We start from the raw sequence: 17,530 nt of genomic DNA on the forward strand, positions 1-17,530 counted from the left end.
GCTTGTTTAGCATGAATAATAGCTTTTATCATCCACAAAAATCACTTATTTTGTGTTACTGATAATAAAAATCTCCATGGGGCCTTTTTGTGAGTTTTTAAATCATGAAATTAAACAGGTTGTTTTTACATTAGTAGAACTTACGGTTAATAATTAGAATATGTACAATTTTGAGTTCTTAGCTTAATTTACTGTTAACTTTGTCTAATAGTTTTATTCTTAACCACAGAGGTTTGCATTTGGCCAGAGATTGTCTACATGATTTTTATCTATTTAGGCTCTTTTTTGGAAGGAGGATTGTTATTTGCTCTTAAATTGTGTTAAAGTGTAAATGTTTTTTAAATTTGTCTTACAGAAGGGTGATGGATTTTTTTCTTTTTAACCTTGATAGGCTTGCTGAGCTGTAGATTCATTAGATTTATTTTTTTGCAATCAGTGACTTAACAGTTTCTTTCTAAAAAGCAAAACATACATTTCTTAGAGAAGAGGCAAAATGTTGCCCAGATTAGAATTAAAGCATTTTTAACACTAATGATGTTATAGAGCTTATTGCAGCAGGGCAAGGGGATTAAGGTTGTAGATGATTTACTGGAAACAGTACCTGATTCCTGAGGACTGGCCTCCAAGAAAGATTGTAGCTTCAACTTGTAAGTTTAAGAAGAATTGATTTTACCTGGTTTGGGTAAGGGAGCTTTAACATAAGTATTGATATACGAGATTTGCCAACTCAAATAAGTTATCATCACAAAACATTTTATTTTGTAATTTGGGGAATTCCTGTAGTGGATTTTTAATTATGTTGTGATTCAACAGAGAAAGTTAGGAGGGTCTTGGAGTAAAGCAAGGTAAATTTTTTTTTATAATATTCTGCATATAGATCCATATCATCTTAAGATATCTTCATCTTTCTAACAAACCAAAAGAACGTTTTAGTCCTTAGCCAATAGGTGAACTATACTGACTGTCTAAAGATCACTGAGCAAGTCCCTTTTCTAAGAAGTCTTTTCTCAGAGCTGAACCTCTTCTAGGAATATGCTAGATAAGGTAAATGGCATATTATGAACATAGTTTAATCTTTGGATCCACGGTTATGGTTTGATAACTAACATTTGGTGCTTGGTTAAAGCACTTTTCACAATGTACACAACGCTGGATTTCTTTGAGGTCATTATAGATAGTTGCTTTCTTCCTTTCACAATCTGACTGTTATGATAGGAAAAGCATATGTTTTGCCATTAATTAGGTTAGGTTTTAATCCTCTCCCTAGGGTTGTGTCTGAATAAGTTACTTGGCTTCAGTTTCCTCAACTGTAAAGTGAGAGTGTTGCTCAGGCTTGTAGTAAAGACTCACTTAAGCGGTGTGTGCTGCCATGAAGTGGGCAGTCGTTTGTGTTCTTTCCCTCTACCCTGTTGCTCTGTTAATAAGCATTTGTGGGATTTCCCTGGTGGTCCAGTGGTTAAGACTCAGCGCTTCCACTGCAGGGGGCACAGGTTGGATCCCTGCTCAGGGAACTAAGATCCCACATGCTGTGCGGTTGTGGCCAATAAGTAAATAAATAATTTTTTTTAATAAGCATTTGTATTGAGAAAGGAGAAGAAAGACAACGTAGCCAAAATGTAATAGAGAAGAAATTTGCACTATTTTTATCTTAAACAGTAGCCATGATGTCTCTGTCCACATTAATAAAGAAAAAAGTTGATTTCTCATAAAAAATTTTTCTTAAATGTGAGATCAAGTTAGCCTAACTGTGCCCTCACTGGTTTTAATTTTTAGAGAGGCAAGACGGGATGATTTGCAGAGTCACTGAGCTGAGAGCATGGATGAAACAGTTAGCCTTTTAAGAAGGAGGCAAATGTAAGAAACTTGTGATGCCGGAGCAGAGGTTCCTATCTGGCCTCTTGTCTTCTCAGTGAGATTGCAAGTAATCTATTGTGATGAGAGTAAGCAGGCCTGGGAAGAAAAGCTGTGGTGGGGAGCCAGTTGGGATGAACTAAAAGATGAACAGCATGGAAATCCAATCTAGCTTGGTGTACCATTGATACTTTTAAGTTTTACTTTTCTTAGGAATGTGATTGTAATTTACTTTATTTAAACACTAAATTCAAGCTCATTTGGTTCTTTCAGGAGCCGCAGTTCCAGTAAATGAAAATTCATTATATAAAAAGTCATTTAGTCATTCTTTTTTTTCCCATAGTTCTGTATTTCTGTCCGTTCCCTCCATACCCACAGTTTTTTATTCATCTAGTAAATGCTAATCCAGTTACGATTTTATTCTAAAAGAGAGACCCATAGTAACAGAAAGTTTCTTTCTTTTTAAAAATTATCCCTTTTTATATAGCACTCTGTAGTTTAACAGAATAGTTACAAAGTCTTAGGAAGCCTTCCCTTAAGGAACTTAAGTGTGGAAACAGATTAAGCATCTAGTTATAGTGTGGTGAATACAATAATAAGAAAGAAAACAAGGCCTAATACTATAACATTAGGTCAGGGAAACAAATGAAAGAAAATTATTCATTCTGCTTTGGCTGATCGTTCTCATTTTAAAAGAGCATAAAGCCCAAACCACTATGTTGACTTTGAACACAACGGAAAACTTGTTTCCCTCATTGAAACAGTAATCTTAAACCATGTTCTGGGATCTTGAAATAGAATACACTCTTATTTGTTTATATTTAAAACTACCATATTGGTATCTTTATTAAAAATCAGGCTATTTAAAGCAGTGGTTCTCAAACTTTAGTTTCTTTCAAATTACCTGGAGGAGTTATTAAAATAGATTTCTTGGGTCCCACCTCAAAAGTATCTAATTCAGTAGGTCTGAGTGGACCCTGAATACTTACATTTCTAACAAGTACCCAGATGAGGCTGATGGCTCCTGGTCCAGGGACCACACATGGAGAGCTACTGATTTATTCAAACTCAAAAAAATGTAATGGCTTCCTAACATGAACCAGTAATCGTTTCTAATCCAATTACTATCATATTGACTCTTTCAGTATGCATTTGAGCTCCTATGTGCCAAGCACTTTTCACTTCTTCACAGAGGTGAATAAGATAATCCACCTCCCTCAAAGGAGCTCAGTCTAATAGAGTTAACAGTGGTAGTATTATTTAAACTCACTTAATCCTCACAGGAGTTTTGTGGATTCGGATATATAATCCTTATTTTAGATTTAAAAAAAAAAAAAAAAGAGGTCTAGAAAGGTTAAATAATTTCCTAGAATTCACAGTGGGTATATGGAGGAGCCAGAATTTCCTGGTTATGCACTATAAAAAGTTTGTGATGATTTTAGTGGACCACAAAAGGGATGGAATATTTGGTTCTACCTTAGGAAATCAGAAGGTGTTGCAGAAGAGGCGGCACTGAGCATCTTAAGGAACAAGTTAAAGATAGCCAGGTGAATTGGAACTGTGAGCATTTCCAGCTGAGGGAGCAGTTTCTGCAAAGCCATGGAAACCTGAGAGGACATATGTTCCACAGACTGCAAATAGCTATGAAAGACCATAACACAGTATACCAGCTGGGGTATGAGAGGAAAGGAGACCATAGAAGGCTGAGGTCAAGGTCATAAAGGGTTTTGCATACAAGGCTAAGAAATTTTTTAAGTAGAGTTAGGTTTTTTTTATTATTTCTCTTCTAATTTTCATCTCTAAGCCAGTGGTTCTCCAAGTATGATTTGTCTGGCAGCAGAATTGGCATCACCTGGAAATTTGTTAGAAATGCAGGTTCCTGGGCCCGACCCCAGACCTACTGAATCTGAAAGGTGGAGCCCAGCAATCTGTGTTTTAATAAAACATCTAGATGACTCTGGTACATGCTAAAGTTTGAGAACCTCTGCAGTAGGTTGTAGGATTCTTGATAACAGCCTTCAGAGTGGCCAAAGGTGACTGTAGTGATAGTAATTGTATCTGTGACTGATTTGATTCTGTTAAAGTACAGTGTTTAACAAAATTGGAATAGTAGTACCTTTTAAGAGACACATATCTTCAACATGATCCATTTATACTTTGCAAACCTGTTCCTCCGTAGCAGTAAAAGAGATCTGAGTCAGGACTAGAGGTTATTATATCAGCAAAGAATAGGATGCTAATTATTGTTCCTTAGCTGAGGGAATGGTTTGGAAACTGACTAGGTTTTGTTTTAATTATCAAAAAAGAAGAAGAAGAAATAAACCTTTTTTTAAGGTTTTTGAGGTTTATTTGGGTTTTTTGTTTCATTTGCTCATTAATATGTAAAACTGGTGTTAAAGTTAGCATTTAAGAGATTCTATTTAAAACTGATGTGTTAAAAGAATTGAATGTATTTAAGTCGTGAAATGACTAAAACTATTGCATTTTTTCCTTGACAAAGAAGTAAAAAAATAAAGTATAATCTAGGATTCTCAGGCAAATTCTAATCTAAATGCCTATCACTATCTTTTTTGCCAAATTATGACCAGTGTTTGGTGAATTTATCTATATGGTGTCTGAACTGAACTTTACATTAAAGTTTATATAGTTCTGTAGTTTATAGTTACATGAAGCCATACTTTGCTCTCTACAAGCATTTAAAGCCTAACATATATAAGTATTTATTAATGATCTATATATCCTTTCCAGTTATTAGGTATACAGAAGCCCCTTTTCATCTTAGCAACAGCAGCAAGAAGTGAAGTAGTATCTGTAATTAATGTGGTTAATGCTCAGATAAACAAGCTTAGTGTTTTCCACACATTGACTCAGGATTTAAAAGTTCAAAGTCCACTGAGGCATTGACACCAGCCCCTTCATTTTGCAGATGAGGAAACTGAGGTCCAGGGAAGTTAAATAGTTGATTACTGGTGGTCATATAGGTACTGAGTAGCAGAACCAGGATTATAACCAGATCTACTTAGATTATAATAAAAAAAGGCACCACTACATCAGACAGATATTTCTGAGGCTCAGTCTGATAGAACATTGAGGGTCCACATCATCTAAAGCAAAATAGTCTTCAGATATATTAGCACCTAAATTTAGCACTACATACTAAATGAAGAGTATGTAGTAAAAGTTTTGTATAAAAATGGTTTAAAGACCTCTTTTTGTATTGATACAGTAAATTAACATATCCGATTTATATTTACAAGAAAATCTAATAACTATTCTTTAAAGTTTACAAAAACACCAAGAAAAGGATATAGATCCTCGCTATATACATGGGAAAATATAAACTGCCAAAGAGAACAATTATTCAACCTCCTGTGTCATTATCACAGAAATGCTAAGGTGATATTTAAACTTGGGATGTACTTACCAGCTAGACTATTACCAATTTTTTCTAGGAAAAATTGGTCTAAACCACATACCTTAGTAGGTGATTTTTGCCAGCTAGTAAACTACAGTCAAAGCATACAGGTCTGCCAGAATGTTGAGTTCCTTGTTAACCAACCCTGCAAGTACTGCTTGCCCAAAAGCCCTCTGAATCGTTTTTATAAGCCAGTTTTTAAAATTTAAAAACCAGACATTAAAATATAAAATCTATAGTAGAAAAATCATCATCTGAATTTAATGCAATAAGTAACCACTGGAATTTCTACGTGGAAGGCAATTAGAATATATAGTTGGTAAATGAAGAGATGTGGAGAGGGTACTGTTCATTCAAAATGTATCTTAAGTTCACTGAATTGAGAACTCCTGAATAGAATTGGGAGTTACTTTTTAAAGTAGCATATATATGTCATTGGCAAATTAGAAATATTGAAACTACAAAGATTTTTACAAGCCATCTGTTTATTGAGATCATTTTCAAAACGAGAGCTCTGAGTATGAAATTGTGAGAATAGACTAATAATCTACTTTAAATTACTATTTTTGGTTTTAAGTAAAACACAATTGTTTTTAATTATTTTAAGAGTTGGAAGGGAGCTTACATTTTTTAGAATAATTTAATGAAATATTCTAATTTTTTCCAGTGCATCTGGGGGAGGTGGTGTAGCCATTGACAACAAAATAGAACAAGCAATGGTAAGTAAAACTTTATAGTCCTCTCATTTCAGAAATTGTTGGGTTTTATCAATTCTAAAAAACAAATACCTAATTTCTTTAAACCAAGCTGACCAGAGTGTATTTTGATAATGAGATTTGGTTGAAAATGCTAGAATGTTGAGAATTTTTAGTCTAGAAATACCAGTGGAATAAATATTTCCCCTGTTCCCCTTGAACATGTTACATTTCATGCCATTTTGGGGAATATACATAATCAACATGCATTTGATCCCCTAAATATCTCAGCATCAAAAATAATTTAGAGACAGAAGACTATTAAAATGAAAACTTCAGCTGGAATCTCTTCCATCCTTTGGTTATTTACAGTGACTGTTTTACTCAGCTTTAATTAATAGACTTGTTTCTGTTGATTCTGATTTCTGCTATTACTGTCAATTTTTTGGTTTTCTTAAAGATATTCTACTCATATTATTTAAAATATTTTGATTCAAGTTATTAAAACCATAGATAGATTATAAATAAAGGCCATTGGTCTCAAACTATTTTTTTTTTTAATCCTGAGGTTTTAAAGTTGGAAATTGCAGGTCACTTCATCTCTTAAAGCAGTACTATAACTAGTTTATTATCAGACAGTTTAATATCCTTTGTTCTCTTCATCTGACGTCTAAATATATGATTTTAAACTTTTTTTTTTAATTCTAAGCTTATATTAATTGACAATTTAAGGAGCTGGTATTTTTTGAGATCGCTCCAAACTTTGAAAATAAAATCCTGGGCTTGCTGCCCTAGTTGGGAACTAGATTTTTTCCACCCCATCTTCCTTAGTGTCAGTCAAGAAACAGTAGAAACATGAAAAGCAAGAGCAGGAAAACTATATAAATGTAGTTTAAATAAACTATATTTATAGTATAAATATAAACTATGTAAAACTATATAAATAGAAAACTGCCTAATGTTTATAAGGCACCAGGTAGGCTAGAACCAGATAGCAACTCCTTTCCCTTTCACTCTTTTTGACATTCCTAATTTTGTTCTTCACAGGATCTGGTGAAAAGCCATTTGATGTATGCAGTAAGAGAAGAAGTGGAAGTTCTAAAGGAACAAATAAAAGAATTAGTTGAAAGAAACTCTTTACTTGAACGAGAAAATGCACTGTTAAAATCTCTTTCAAACAATGATCAGTTATCCCAACTCCCAGCCCAACAGGCCAATGCTGGTAGCACTTCTCAGCAGCAAGCAGTGATAGCACAGCCTCCGCAGCCAACGCAGCCTCCGCAGCAGCCGAATGTGTCCTCAGCATAAAGCTTTCTTGCCTCATTAAGAAAAAAACTGAAAGCAATCTATCCTTGTGTGCCACTGGTGTTCTTTCCACTTTATACGAAAGCAAGTAGCCATGCTTCAGTTGTGTGTTTGGCCTTTTCAGTATTAGACAATCATTCTGCAAGAGCTTTTCCTCTCTTTGAGATGTCATGCAGTGCTGTTGATGTCCAGTTTATGTCATCAGTACACAAGGAGAATAATAGATGGCTTGTATTAAAGAGAGCAAAGTTAGCATTTTACCTGGTGCGCACGAGTGGGGTCTTTTAAGAGCTTTGGTGGCTCTCCCATGTTTCCTATTCATGGATTTACCCTGAGCCTTCCTATCGCATTATAAATAACAGTTCATCTAAAGAGCCACTTTTCTTTCAATATCAGTAACATTTGCCTACATAAGTTTTCATTTATTTGTGTTTTATTTATTACAGGGCTGCTATTTTCATAATGTACATGAACAATGTCACAGAACTTTTTTAATTTTTTTGAATAATTATAAGTATCAGTAAAGGAATTGAAAGACAGGATTGCATTTAATAGATGAAACGTTTAGGCAATAATTGAACAAAAGAATCCTGGCATATTTCTAACACTAATGGCAATTTACCTTCGGTATTTATTTTCAGTAGTAAAGACCCAGCTTGAATGTAAATTTTGTATAGTGTAAGTATGAAGAACATAGTGCAACTGTACAGGTAGTCACCAGTTATTGTGATATAATAAATAATTGGGCTATTTTGATGAAGAAAACTTTGTTCATTTGTTTCTACTTTCTAATAGAGAAATTGCCACGATTCCTCTGCTTTTTGACATTTCGTATGACTTTTTTTTCGGGTGGGAATAAAAAGCTGTGAAATTGTTCAACCTACTTTGTAACCAAAGAAGCAAAGCTGTGTAATGGAGGTTTTTTTTTTTTGTTTTTGTTTTTGTTTTTTTTTTATAATGCACATTCTTTATGTATTTTTATTTAGTGTTCTCTCGGTCACAATTTTCTTTGCTGTCTAGCATGATCTGCATGACCTATAATCTTTGAACCACTTTCGTACCTCATGTTTTTATCCAGCACTCTTATTGTAATATGTACTAGTCTGTGAACAATGTCAAATAAAAAAGAACGAACAGGTAGTATGGTGGAGCTGAGCTAGTGTACTATACACTAGTTGTAAAAAAAAAAAAAAAAAAAAAATAATGAAGTGAGCCATCTTTTTGTTCATTTAAAATGGTGTTTTGAATTTCGTATGCAGAAAACGTTTTGTTACATTGCAGATTTTAATGTATTTAATAAATGCAACATGCAGATTAAGTGCAGTGTATACTGAGTATTTAAATTAAAATGTACATTTCATAAATACAGTTTCAAGAGAAAGCATCATTTTGTGTATACTAACACATTAAGTATATGTCAGAAATTGATGTATAAATATATATTTTAACACATTTTCTGAAATTAAACTGCAGTTTTGTTGAAATATTTGGCTCTATATGTGTTCAAAATTTAATTTGATTAGATTTGTATTTTCAGAGTTCCAAATATTCCTTCAGTGAAAATCTATGTTATTAATGACTTAATGATGGTTCTTAAAATTTCAAAGTAAAATAATTTAAAGAATGCAAGAATGGTGAGCAATATTTGTACTCAATATTCATATTATGTCAATGACACTTAAGTAGGAAATCCTTGTCTACCAGAACTTTTACTTGAATTCAGAAAGGTGCCTGTAGAAATTAACATGCTCTGTATCTATAGCCAACTAGCTAATCAGGAGTTAATAAGAATCAATAGTTAGGTCTTTGCATTAAAGGAAGATAAATAAGTGTTCTTTATCTATCTAAAATTAAAACTTAAATCACAAACTAAATGCATAAAATCAGAGTGTACATGGGATTTCCAATTATTTTATATTCTAGTTATGCTGCAGGATATATTCACTAAAAACGCAATTTTAATGTTAATAGAAATAACTAAAGGAACTAAGTACTTAGGCTTGAAGAAGCAACCTAAAGATATGGAGTAAGATTTTTTAATAGAGCCGTCCCAGGTGAGCTAGAAAGTGAAACTTCCACGTTGGAATGTTAACCAAAATGCTCGCCGGGTGCACCCCTCAAGTGCGAACAGTGTGATATTTAATACAGGTGGAAAAAAACGTATTAGAAAAGGTTGGGGTTTACGTGAAAATATAAATTTTGGTGTTGGGGGTAGAAAAACACATTATAAATGCTAAAGTAATAGTCACAAAGGAAATGATTAATATGCTTTAAATGGTAACTAAAAGCAATTATTACTACTTCTACATTAAAAAAAATCACGATAGAAGAGAGAACATGAATAGTTCACAGAAGAAATAAACGGCAGTTTCTAAAGGTTCACCCTCTAGTAACCTAAGAAATATAAGTTAATATTTAACAAATTATTTGTCCTTTAAATAGCAGGACCTAATGTAGAAAGGCAAGCTTTCCTGTGAACTTCTAGGAAGTAAGATGGCAAAGTGTATCGAGCCTTAAATAATAAACTTTTCAACTTAATGACATGAGAAGATACTCAATTACTGGTGCCATGTTCAAAAAATGCAGAACTATAGTCGTGCCTGTCCTCTGCTCTCCCAACTCCCCCCCTTCTCTTGTATGGCCCATTCCCCCCATACACCCCCGAAAACAGCTGTGAAAGGAAGCCTGTATATCCAAACCGACTCTCATGAGGCATGCCCCCAATCCAAAGTCAGGGACAAACTTAAGGGTGGGAAAGCTATGTGCTTTTCAGCAGCAGATACACTGTATATTTGAAAACAACATCAAGCATTCCTCCAAATGATTAGTTGAGGATCTTCAGTAAATTTCAGTTTTTCCTCGGATATTTAGGGTCTCTAGTTAGCTGGAATATTAATTTATTGAGATGCCAATTTGGGAGTACAGTCTTGTATGAATGCCATCTGTAATTTTCTCAGTGAAATGCTCATAGACCATAAGTGTTCTGTTGGTTTACTTCAACCAACCACAAAATCATAGGTAGAAAATGTTGTTTCTGATATGGCAATGTGTCTTCAGTACAAACGTAATTTTCCCCAAAGAAAAATCATTTCAAGTGGCTACAATGTGATTTTATAGCTTGATATACACCTCCCTCCCCCCAAGAAATAGAGGGATTGTGAGATATTAAATATATGGTTACTCTAACTCATAATTTTTCGTTCAAAAATAGCTGGATATTTCCAATGTTCTGAGCTAAGCATAAATAAGTATAAAAACAGGAATGCTTTACCATCAAGCCCTCAGCGATGGGTAATTAAAACTGCCATTATTCACAAAGAATTGTCACAGGTCAGAGATTAGGGTATTTCTCCAAGATCCAAACCATAGTCACTTCTGGACCTTTAAAAAAATGGGAAGTGGGGAGGGTGGGCGCAGTATCCTTCCGATTAGAGTAACCAAAATACCTGTTCATGAGAATTCATCCTTGTAGAACCAGAAATAAAATATCACCTAATTTTCTGGAAACAAATTTTTAAGATGATCTGAAGTCACATATTTTAAAGGAAGCTTTATAGCTCAGTGGCAGGCACTTAGTGACATGACTCAATTCTCTTCAATAATCCTTTAAAAGGACAAAGCCCAGCCCTCAAGTTTCAGAGTTTAATTAAGGATATAGACAAACTAATAGATATGATGCAATAATAAAGACTTGTTATACACAGTCAAGGATGGCTTTGTTAGGGAAGGTTTCTTCAAGGAGGTGACACCTGAGTCTTGAAGGTCACAAAAGTAGAACAGTGCTCAAAGGCTTAAAGGAGAGCATAAGCAAAGCTCCTTGAGAAGCCACAGAACTGTTCCACAGGAGGCACGCAGGCAATGACTGTCTCACTCACCTGAGTAGTTTGGCATCAATTTGGAAAACAGGAATGATTTATTGAATGATTTTAAGCAATGGGATTGTAATCTGAATTGCATTTCAGAAAAATTAATCATTCCAGTGGCACATGAGAGGTAGTTGGAGAGCTAAAACTAGAAACTGAGAAATAATTTAGGAGAGACAATAATAATCCAGAACAGAAATGATGGTTAGGCAAAATTATATAGGCAATCTTGGTTCGTGAAGGAAGTGTGTCTTGAGTTCTTCTGTACCATTTTTCTCTCCACGGTGAACATTCCATTCCCAGCATCAGGTGCCTGTTATTTCTTGCTCCAAGGAAAGATCAGAGAGCTCCAAGTCTTAGAAAGTTCAAGACTTTTCCTTCCAACAGCCATATATCTCTATGAAACGAAAGCCTTTGTTTCCTGTTAAAGGAATTTCAAGAATTTAGCAAAGGGGTAGACTAGAGGAGCCTTAGCTGTCCCTTTATGCCTCTGTGTAAATCCAGCCCTAAAGGTAAACCAAATTTAGTCCTTTTGTAGTGGACTAGGGTTAGAATGGCCCAGAAGCATGAATTCAAAGTCTGCCCCTCAGAGCTAGCCCTTCCTCCCGAGAAAGGATAATAAGGGTTCTAGCCCCACTGCAGATATTGACAGCCCGTCAGAACAGGTTTTGCTAGGCTTTAACCGTTCATTCTTTGACACAATTCAGAAGGTTTCTTTCTGTCCTATAAGCCCCCTGCGTAAGCAAAACTGGACCTTTTCTCCCACTTCCTCCTGCCTAGTAATCCATGTTTTTATTTTCTAGCAATACTAATAGTGTATTATTTAGTGATGTGTATTTGCATCCTATTTTTCCCTTTTTGACATTCCAGTATGCATTCCTGTTTCATATATTTCTCTACCAGTTCACAGAATTTTTAATGGTAAAATCTGTTCTTTAAATGCAAGTATTCCTTTCGTCAGTAGAGAGATTACTGTAAAGTGTAGTTTAACAATTTCCTTAGTGGTCTACAATTAGACTGACATGCTGTGTTCACAAATAAAAATGCTAAGTGAGGCACTATACAAAGTAAGTTAAAGGTCAGAGACATCCTTTTTTTTTAAGAGAATCATCAAAAATAAAAGTAAGACAGTCTTTCAGGATTGGTAATGGTAAGGTAAGGAGTTGGTATTTTGCACTGGCACGATTTACTTGGTCACAGAATTTGTTCAACATACTTGGGTGGTGAGTTAGCTTTATTTTTCCTTCTCACCAGAGGAACTGATAGTTTAAGTAGTTTGGGGAATTTTCCCATGGTCTAATGTCTTGTGTTGAGCTGTAAAACAGAGCAGTGAAGTTTATGGGCTAAGGCATTACCCATGAAAGCCAAAGCTACCCCTTTGAAAGAAGGAAGGAAAAGGTGTGCTAACTCAGATCATAAAAATAACTGAATTTTAAAATACGGCAAATGTCACACTTCTACTTTCCTATAAAAAAAGTTGAGTTTACCTTCTTTATTTCCTTCTTTTGCATGCCTGAGATATTTCTGTATAACAACTGTAAAGTATGCTTTCCCACTGCAATCCAAAATGTTTTCCAGATCACAGTTCTTACTGTCATTTAACAGGCAAGCAACATATCTATACATAGATTATACCTGAGGAAGTCCACGAACAACAAGGGAACATTTTTCTCACACTTGGGCATGAATTATCAGGTCAGTGTCTAAATCTAGCGTTCCTCCTTCTAAAAAAGAAAAAAAAAAAAAATATATATATATATATATATATATAATTTAATCAGATGGCAGATGGACAGAAAAAAATAAATATGTATAATTTTGTGATGCCCCTAAAGTAAAGGTTTTGTTTTTGAGAAGCTTGAGATTTATTTTTTATTTTATAGAAACATTGTTGAAATGCAATTCAATTCTATTTCAATTCAGGTGCTGCACCCTGTACTGGATGTTTGGGGATAGAAAGATGAATGAGACACGATTTGTGCACTCCAGGAGCTCATGGTCCAATGTGAAAGTAAAAGCTAGAGTGTCACATTGTTTTTATCAAAGTATATGTCACAGTTTGTGGACCTCAGATCATTCATTGAATGAAAGGTTCTTATAAATGAACAGTAAATATTGCCATGCCACGTGATACCATTTGACATTGCCAGGAAAAAACTTTAAATCACCAAAAAGCTTTAACATCAAATACTTCTAGAAAGAGGGGAGCTGGTAAAAAGGATTCCATCTCTATATTTAGCCTGTGAGGTGTCCCCTAAAAAAAAAGAACTAATCTGAAAGAGAAGTTTACACATTTCTTAATACTCTGTTTGTAGATAACAGAACTGATTTAATTGAATAGAATTTGTGTGTCATGAATTACATCATCGACTGTCTCATAAGGAATACATTCATTATCTTGGCTGATAAAATCAGCTACCGTTCAATGAACCAAGTTAAGAATAACTCAGGTACCTGATGCCAAAATTAAATCTGATAAAGCTGAGAATCCAGAAACAAACACAAGTATATATTGAGTAAATGATGAAAGTGACATTTCAAATCAATAAGGGAAGAATGGATTATTCAACAAATAGTATTAAGACCACATAACCATTTGGGAAAAACAATTTTAGATCTCTAACTCACAAAAATTAAATTCAAGCCAGACTAGCAGTGAGCCTTATGCTTTTTGGTCACATACTCCTTTTAGAAATATCCTTGTGAAAACGCATGTGAGCAAAAAGTTTTACAAATAGGTTATGAAGAGATGCCCAACTTTAGCAAAATAAGGGAAATGCACATTAAAACACAAGAGACTATCTCAGATCCAATTGGCAAGTATTTAAAATAAATATGAATCAAGAGTGTGGGGAAACAGGAATCCTACATTGCTGGTGAGCATATAAATTAGCATGGCCACTTTTAAAGGCAGCTGAGTGGTATCCATTACAATTTTAAATTCACATGCCCTGTGACCCAATAATTCCAATTTTTAATGAAACACACTTTACACATTTTTGTTCACAAGGTGGCTTGTATAATGATGACTGTTGCACCTTTGGTTGTAATAATATAAAACTGGAAAAACCAAACTATGCATCAAGGGGACGGAGCATGGTACATGTTATAAAATACTAGGCATCAATGAAAAAGGAGAGTCCTACATGCACTGACATGAGATGATCTCTAAGATACAATGTTAAATTTTTTTAAAGTTTAAGGGAAAATGGAAGGACAATACATGAAATCCACGAGATACCATTGATGTTAAAAAACATACCACATCCATTCACACACACAAATACTGTATAGTGTACATCTTAAGTACCTAATTGTGTATTATAAAAATGTACAGAGAAGCTCTGGAAGGGTACTAACCAAACTGTTCACAGTAGTTTGGTGGAGTGCATTAGCTTTACCTGTAATGTCTGATGTTTTTGAGTATGCATTCATGTATTGTTTGTGTAATGACAAATTAATAAATTAGAAATAAAATCAAATAGAAGGTGTTTTCTTCTTGTCGTTGCTAAAGTCTCCCGTGGTACTCTGGATCTTATCATCTTCAGCCTTCTCTCCTCCCCACGATTGTCTTTCCTCCTCTCTCCCATTCCTTCTACTTGGCTCTCTCTTCTGGCTTCATCGCATCAGTACGCACGCAGGCTGGGAATGTGCCCCCTCCACTTGCTTTTTCTGTTCCTTCTGCCTTTCTACTTCCTTCTCTTCTGCTCACCACATGTGACATGCAATCTGGTTGGGGTCCCCATTGTGACCCCAACCATTCTTGTCATAGTCACCAATGGTCACTTTTCTACTACAGTCATTCCATTCAATACGTTTCATTCTTATCTTATTGAACTGTTTGACCTAATTTCAGTTTCTTATCACTTGTTTAGTCTAGCAGATAGTTTTCTACCTCTTCGTTTTCCTCCTTTGTATTTTTTTAGGGGTTTCTCTTGTATATATATATATGGCTGTATTTTTTTTAACCCAATCTATCTTTGTTTTTTTTTTTGTTTTTTTTTTTTGGCAGGGGAGGCAGGGCCTGCTCTGCGCAGCTTGCAGGATCTTAGTTCCCCAACCAGGGATCAAACCGGGGCCCCCTGCAGTGGAAGCGTGGAGTCCTAACCACTGGACCACCAGGGAAGTCCCCAATCCATCTTTTAATAGATTAATTATGTGATCCCATCTATTATCATTATTGGCGCATTTGGATATATTTCTGCCATCTTGTTTTGTGTTTTCTCCTTGAAATGCTTTTTAGATTCCCCCCCTCTTTTTTCCCTTTTCCTGTCTTTTAATTGATTGTTTTCTTATTCATTTTTTATCTCCTCTAATGGTTGGGAGTTATACATTCTGTGTCCATTCTTCCAGTGGTTTATCTTACATTTTTTTATCATTTTGTTGTGGAAATTTTCAATTATGTACAAAAGTAAAGAGTATAATGAATTCCTACGTACCTATCACCCAGCTTAAACAGTTATCTAATCTTGTATTATTTACACTTGCACCCATTTCCCCCATGATCCTCTGGATTATATTGAAAGAAATTCAAGATATCATAACACTTAACATATTTCTAAAATATAACATTTCTAAAATATAAGGTTTCTTTTTAAAAAGAAATAACCATAATACTATTATCCCACTACAAAATTAACAATAATTCATTAATATCATTAAAAATAGAGTTCATGTCTATGTTTTCCCCACTTGTCTTAAATTTTTTCATAGTGCATTTGTTTGAATTCTAATCAAAATAATGTCCATACATTGCAATTGGTTGGCATGCCTTTTAAGTCTCTTTTAATGTACAGACTCTTGAAATTCTTTAAAAATCAGAGGTTTTTGTCCAATAGCTTTCCCCAAGTCCGAGTTTTCCTGATTGCATTCTTGTAGAGACATCTACCCCCGTATTTCCGGTAAATTAGTAAGCTCTAGGAGCTTAATCAGATTTGGGTTCACATTTTGTCAAGATTAATTCATCAGTGGTGGTGTATACTTCCATCACATAATGTCTGGCTGTCTCTATTTTGTGATTTTGGTGGCCTTGATAAGCATTACCTAGACCCATTAGCCTATTAATTCTCTCATTCCTTCTCACTCATTAGCAAAACACTTCTCTAAAGAGAAAATTGCCCTTTTCAGTTATTCAGTGACCCTGAGGTACAGTTCATATAAGGAATGCAGGGACTTAATTCTTTCCTTTTATTTCTCAGTTTTCAAAATAATAAGCTGAGTGTCTAGAAAGGAATAAAAATAAGTAAGGAGTGATTGAGGAAGACTTCCTCAGATATTTTATTCTGAGAAGAAGGAAGAGAAAATAAAGTGAGTTGATTTGGGATGGTATATTTCAGGTGTTGGTAGGGAGAAACCAGGAAATAATAACCCCAAAAAGTTGAGGATGGGAAATGGCAACCTGAAGACTTGTCTGTTTACAGCTGAGTCTGGAAGTAACTTCTGAGTCAAGAGTACCTTGAGGGAATGTGGGAAGGAAGCCCATATCTGGGCAGAGTCGGGGCTGGTTCAGAAGCAACATCAGTGGCCAGAAAAAGCAGGTCAGGGTGCCCTGAGGATCCAGGGGGTAAAGAGTTACGCAAACGAGCAGTGGATTATTGTGTGCTTAGTCTCTGCCAAATGCAGACTGGAGATACTCCTCTTACAAGCTGACAACAAGCCAGGAAATTTCCTAAGAAACACAGCATGGGATGGGTAACACTTAGCTTATGCAGCACTACTTCTAAGCAAGGCAATGAAGGTCAGCAACACTGGTACCCAAGTGCTCTATTTATCGCCTTTGTTAACCGTGTCTTGACTCTTCTCGAAGATCAGCTTCTTTATCATTTTTATGGTCTTGCCCCGGACCCAAGAAAAGGCTTCAGTGTTGAGACCTGAGCTTAAGAACCTCCTAGTAACCACTCCTCCCATCCACCTTTCTTCAGCCCACCTTCCTCTCCCCTCTCCCCACCCCACCTTGCCCCCTGTTGACTGTCCTTGGTAAACACTCATTGGGAAAGATTGAGAAGGAACCTCTTCCCAGGAATATCAGCCTTGTTTTAAATTGGACTCTTGAAGTCTACCCTGTCCTGCTCTCCAGAGAGAATGAACAAGTGAAAACAGCACCAGCTGCAGAAACACGGCCAGCCCCTGGCTTCCAGCAGCCTTGAGTTCCAAACCTGTGAGTCTTGGCTTTTTCTCTGCCTTCAGCTTCCTGAACCCATCCAGTTCAGCATTAGGTAACGGCTGTGATGACAGCTGACTCATCTGGGAATGCAGTTTTCCTGGAGGTTTCCTCTGCTCAGATGATCACACCTTGGGAGAAAAAAACTGGTTAATAGAGGCTTCTACCGCTGGATATTCAAGAATGTTGGCACAGGGTGAGGAGTCTCAGGGGGAGGAGGAGAAAAGACATCAGGGTTCTG

General features: G+C 35.4%; 1 protein-coding gene across 3 annotated transcripts in view; it reads left to right on the forward strand.

Annotated features, from left to right (window-relative positions):
* Positions 1-14,616, forward strand: part of TSC22D2 (TSC22 domain family member 2) — a 55,494-nt gene extending 40,878 nt beyond the window's left edge. For 2 of the 3 annotated variants that reach the window (XM_057545037.1, XM_057545038.1), the window contains 2 exons: positions 5,934-5,985; positions 7,009-14,616. In XM_057545037.1, coding sequence (XP_057401020.1) covers positions 5,934-5,985; positions 7,009-7,269 — 313 coding nt within the window. In that variant the 3' untranslated portion in view covers positions 7,270-14,616. Of the gene's footprint in view, positions 1-5,933; positions 5,986-7,008 lie in introns of those variants that run through there. The other variant, XR_009008103.1, reaches the window with a different exon arrangement.
* Positions 14,617-17,530: the final 2,914 nt, after the last annotated feature.

Source organism: Balaenoptera acutorostrata, chromosome 4, assembly GCF_949987535.1.
Source record: "Balaenoptera acutorostrata chromosome 4, mBalAcu1.1, whole genome shotgun sequence".
NCBI lineage: Eukaryota > Metazoa > Chordata > Mammalia > Artiodactyla > Balaenopteridae > Balaenoptera > Balaenoptera acutorostrata.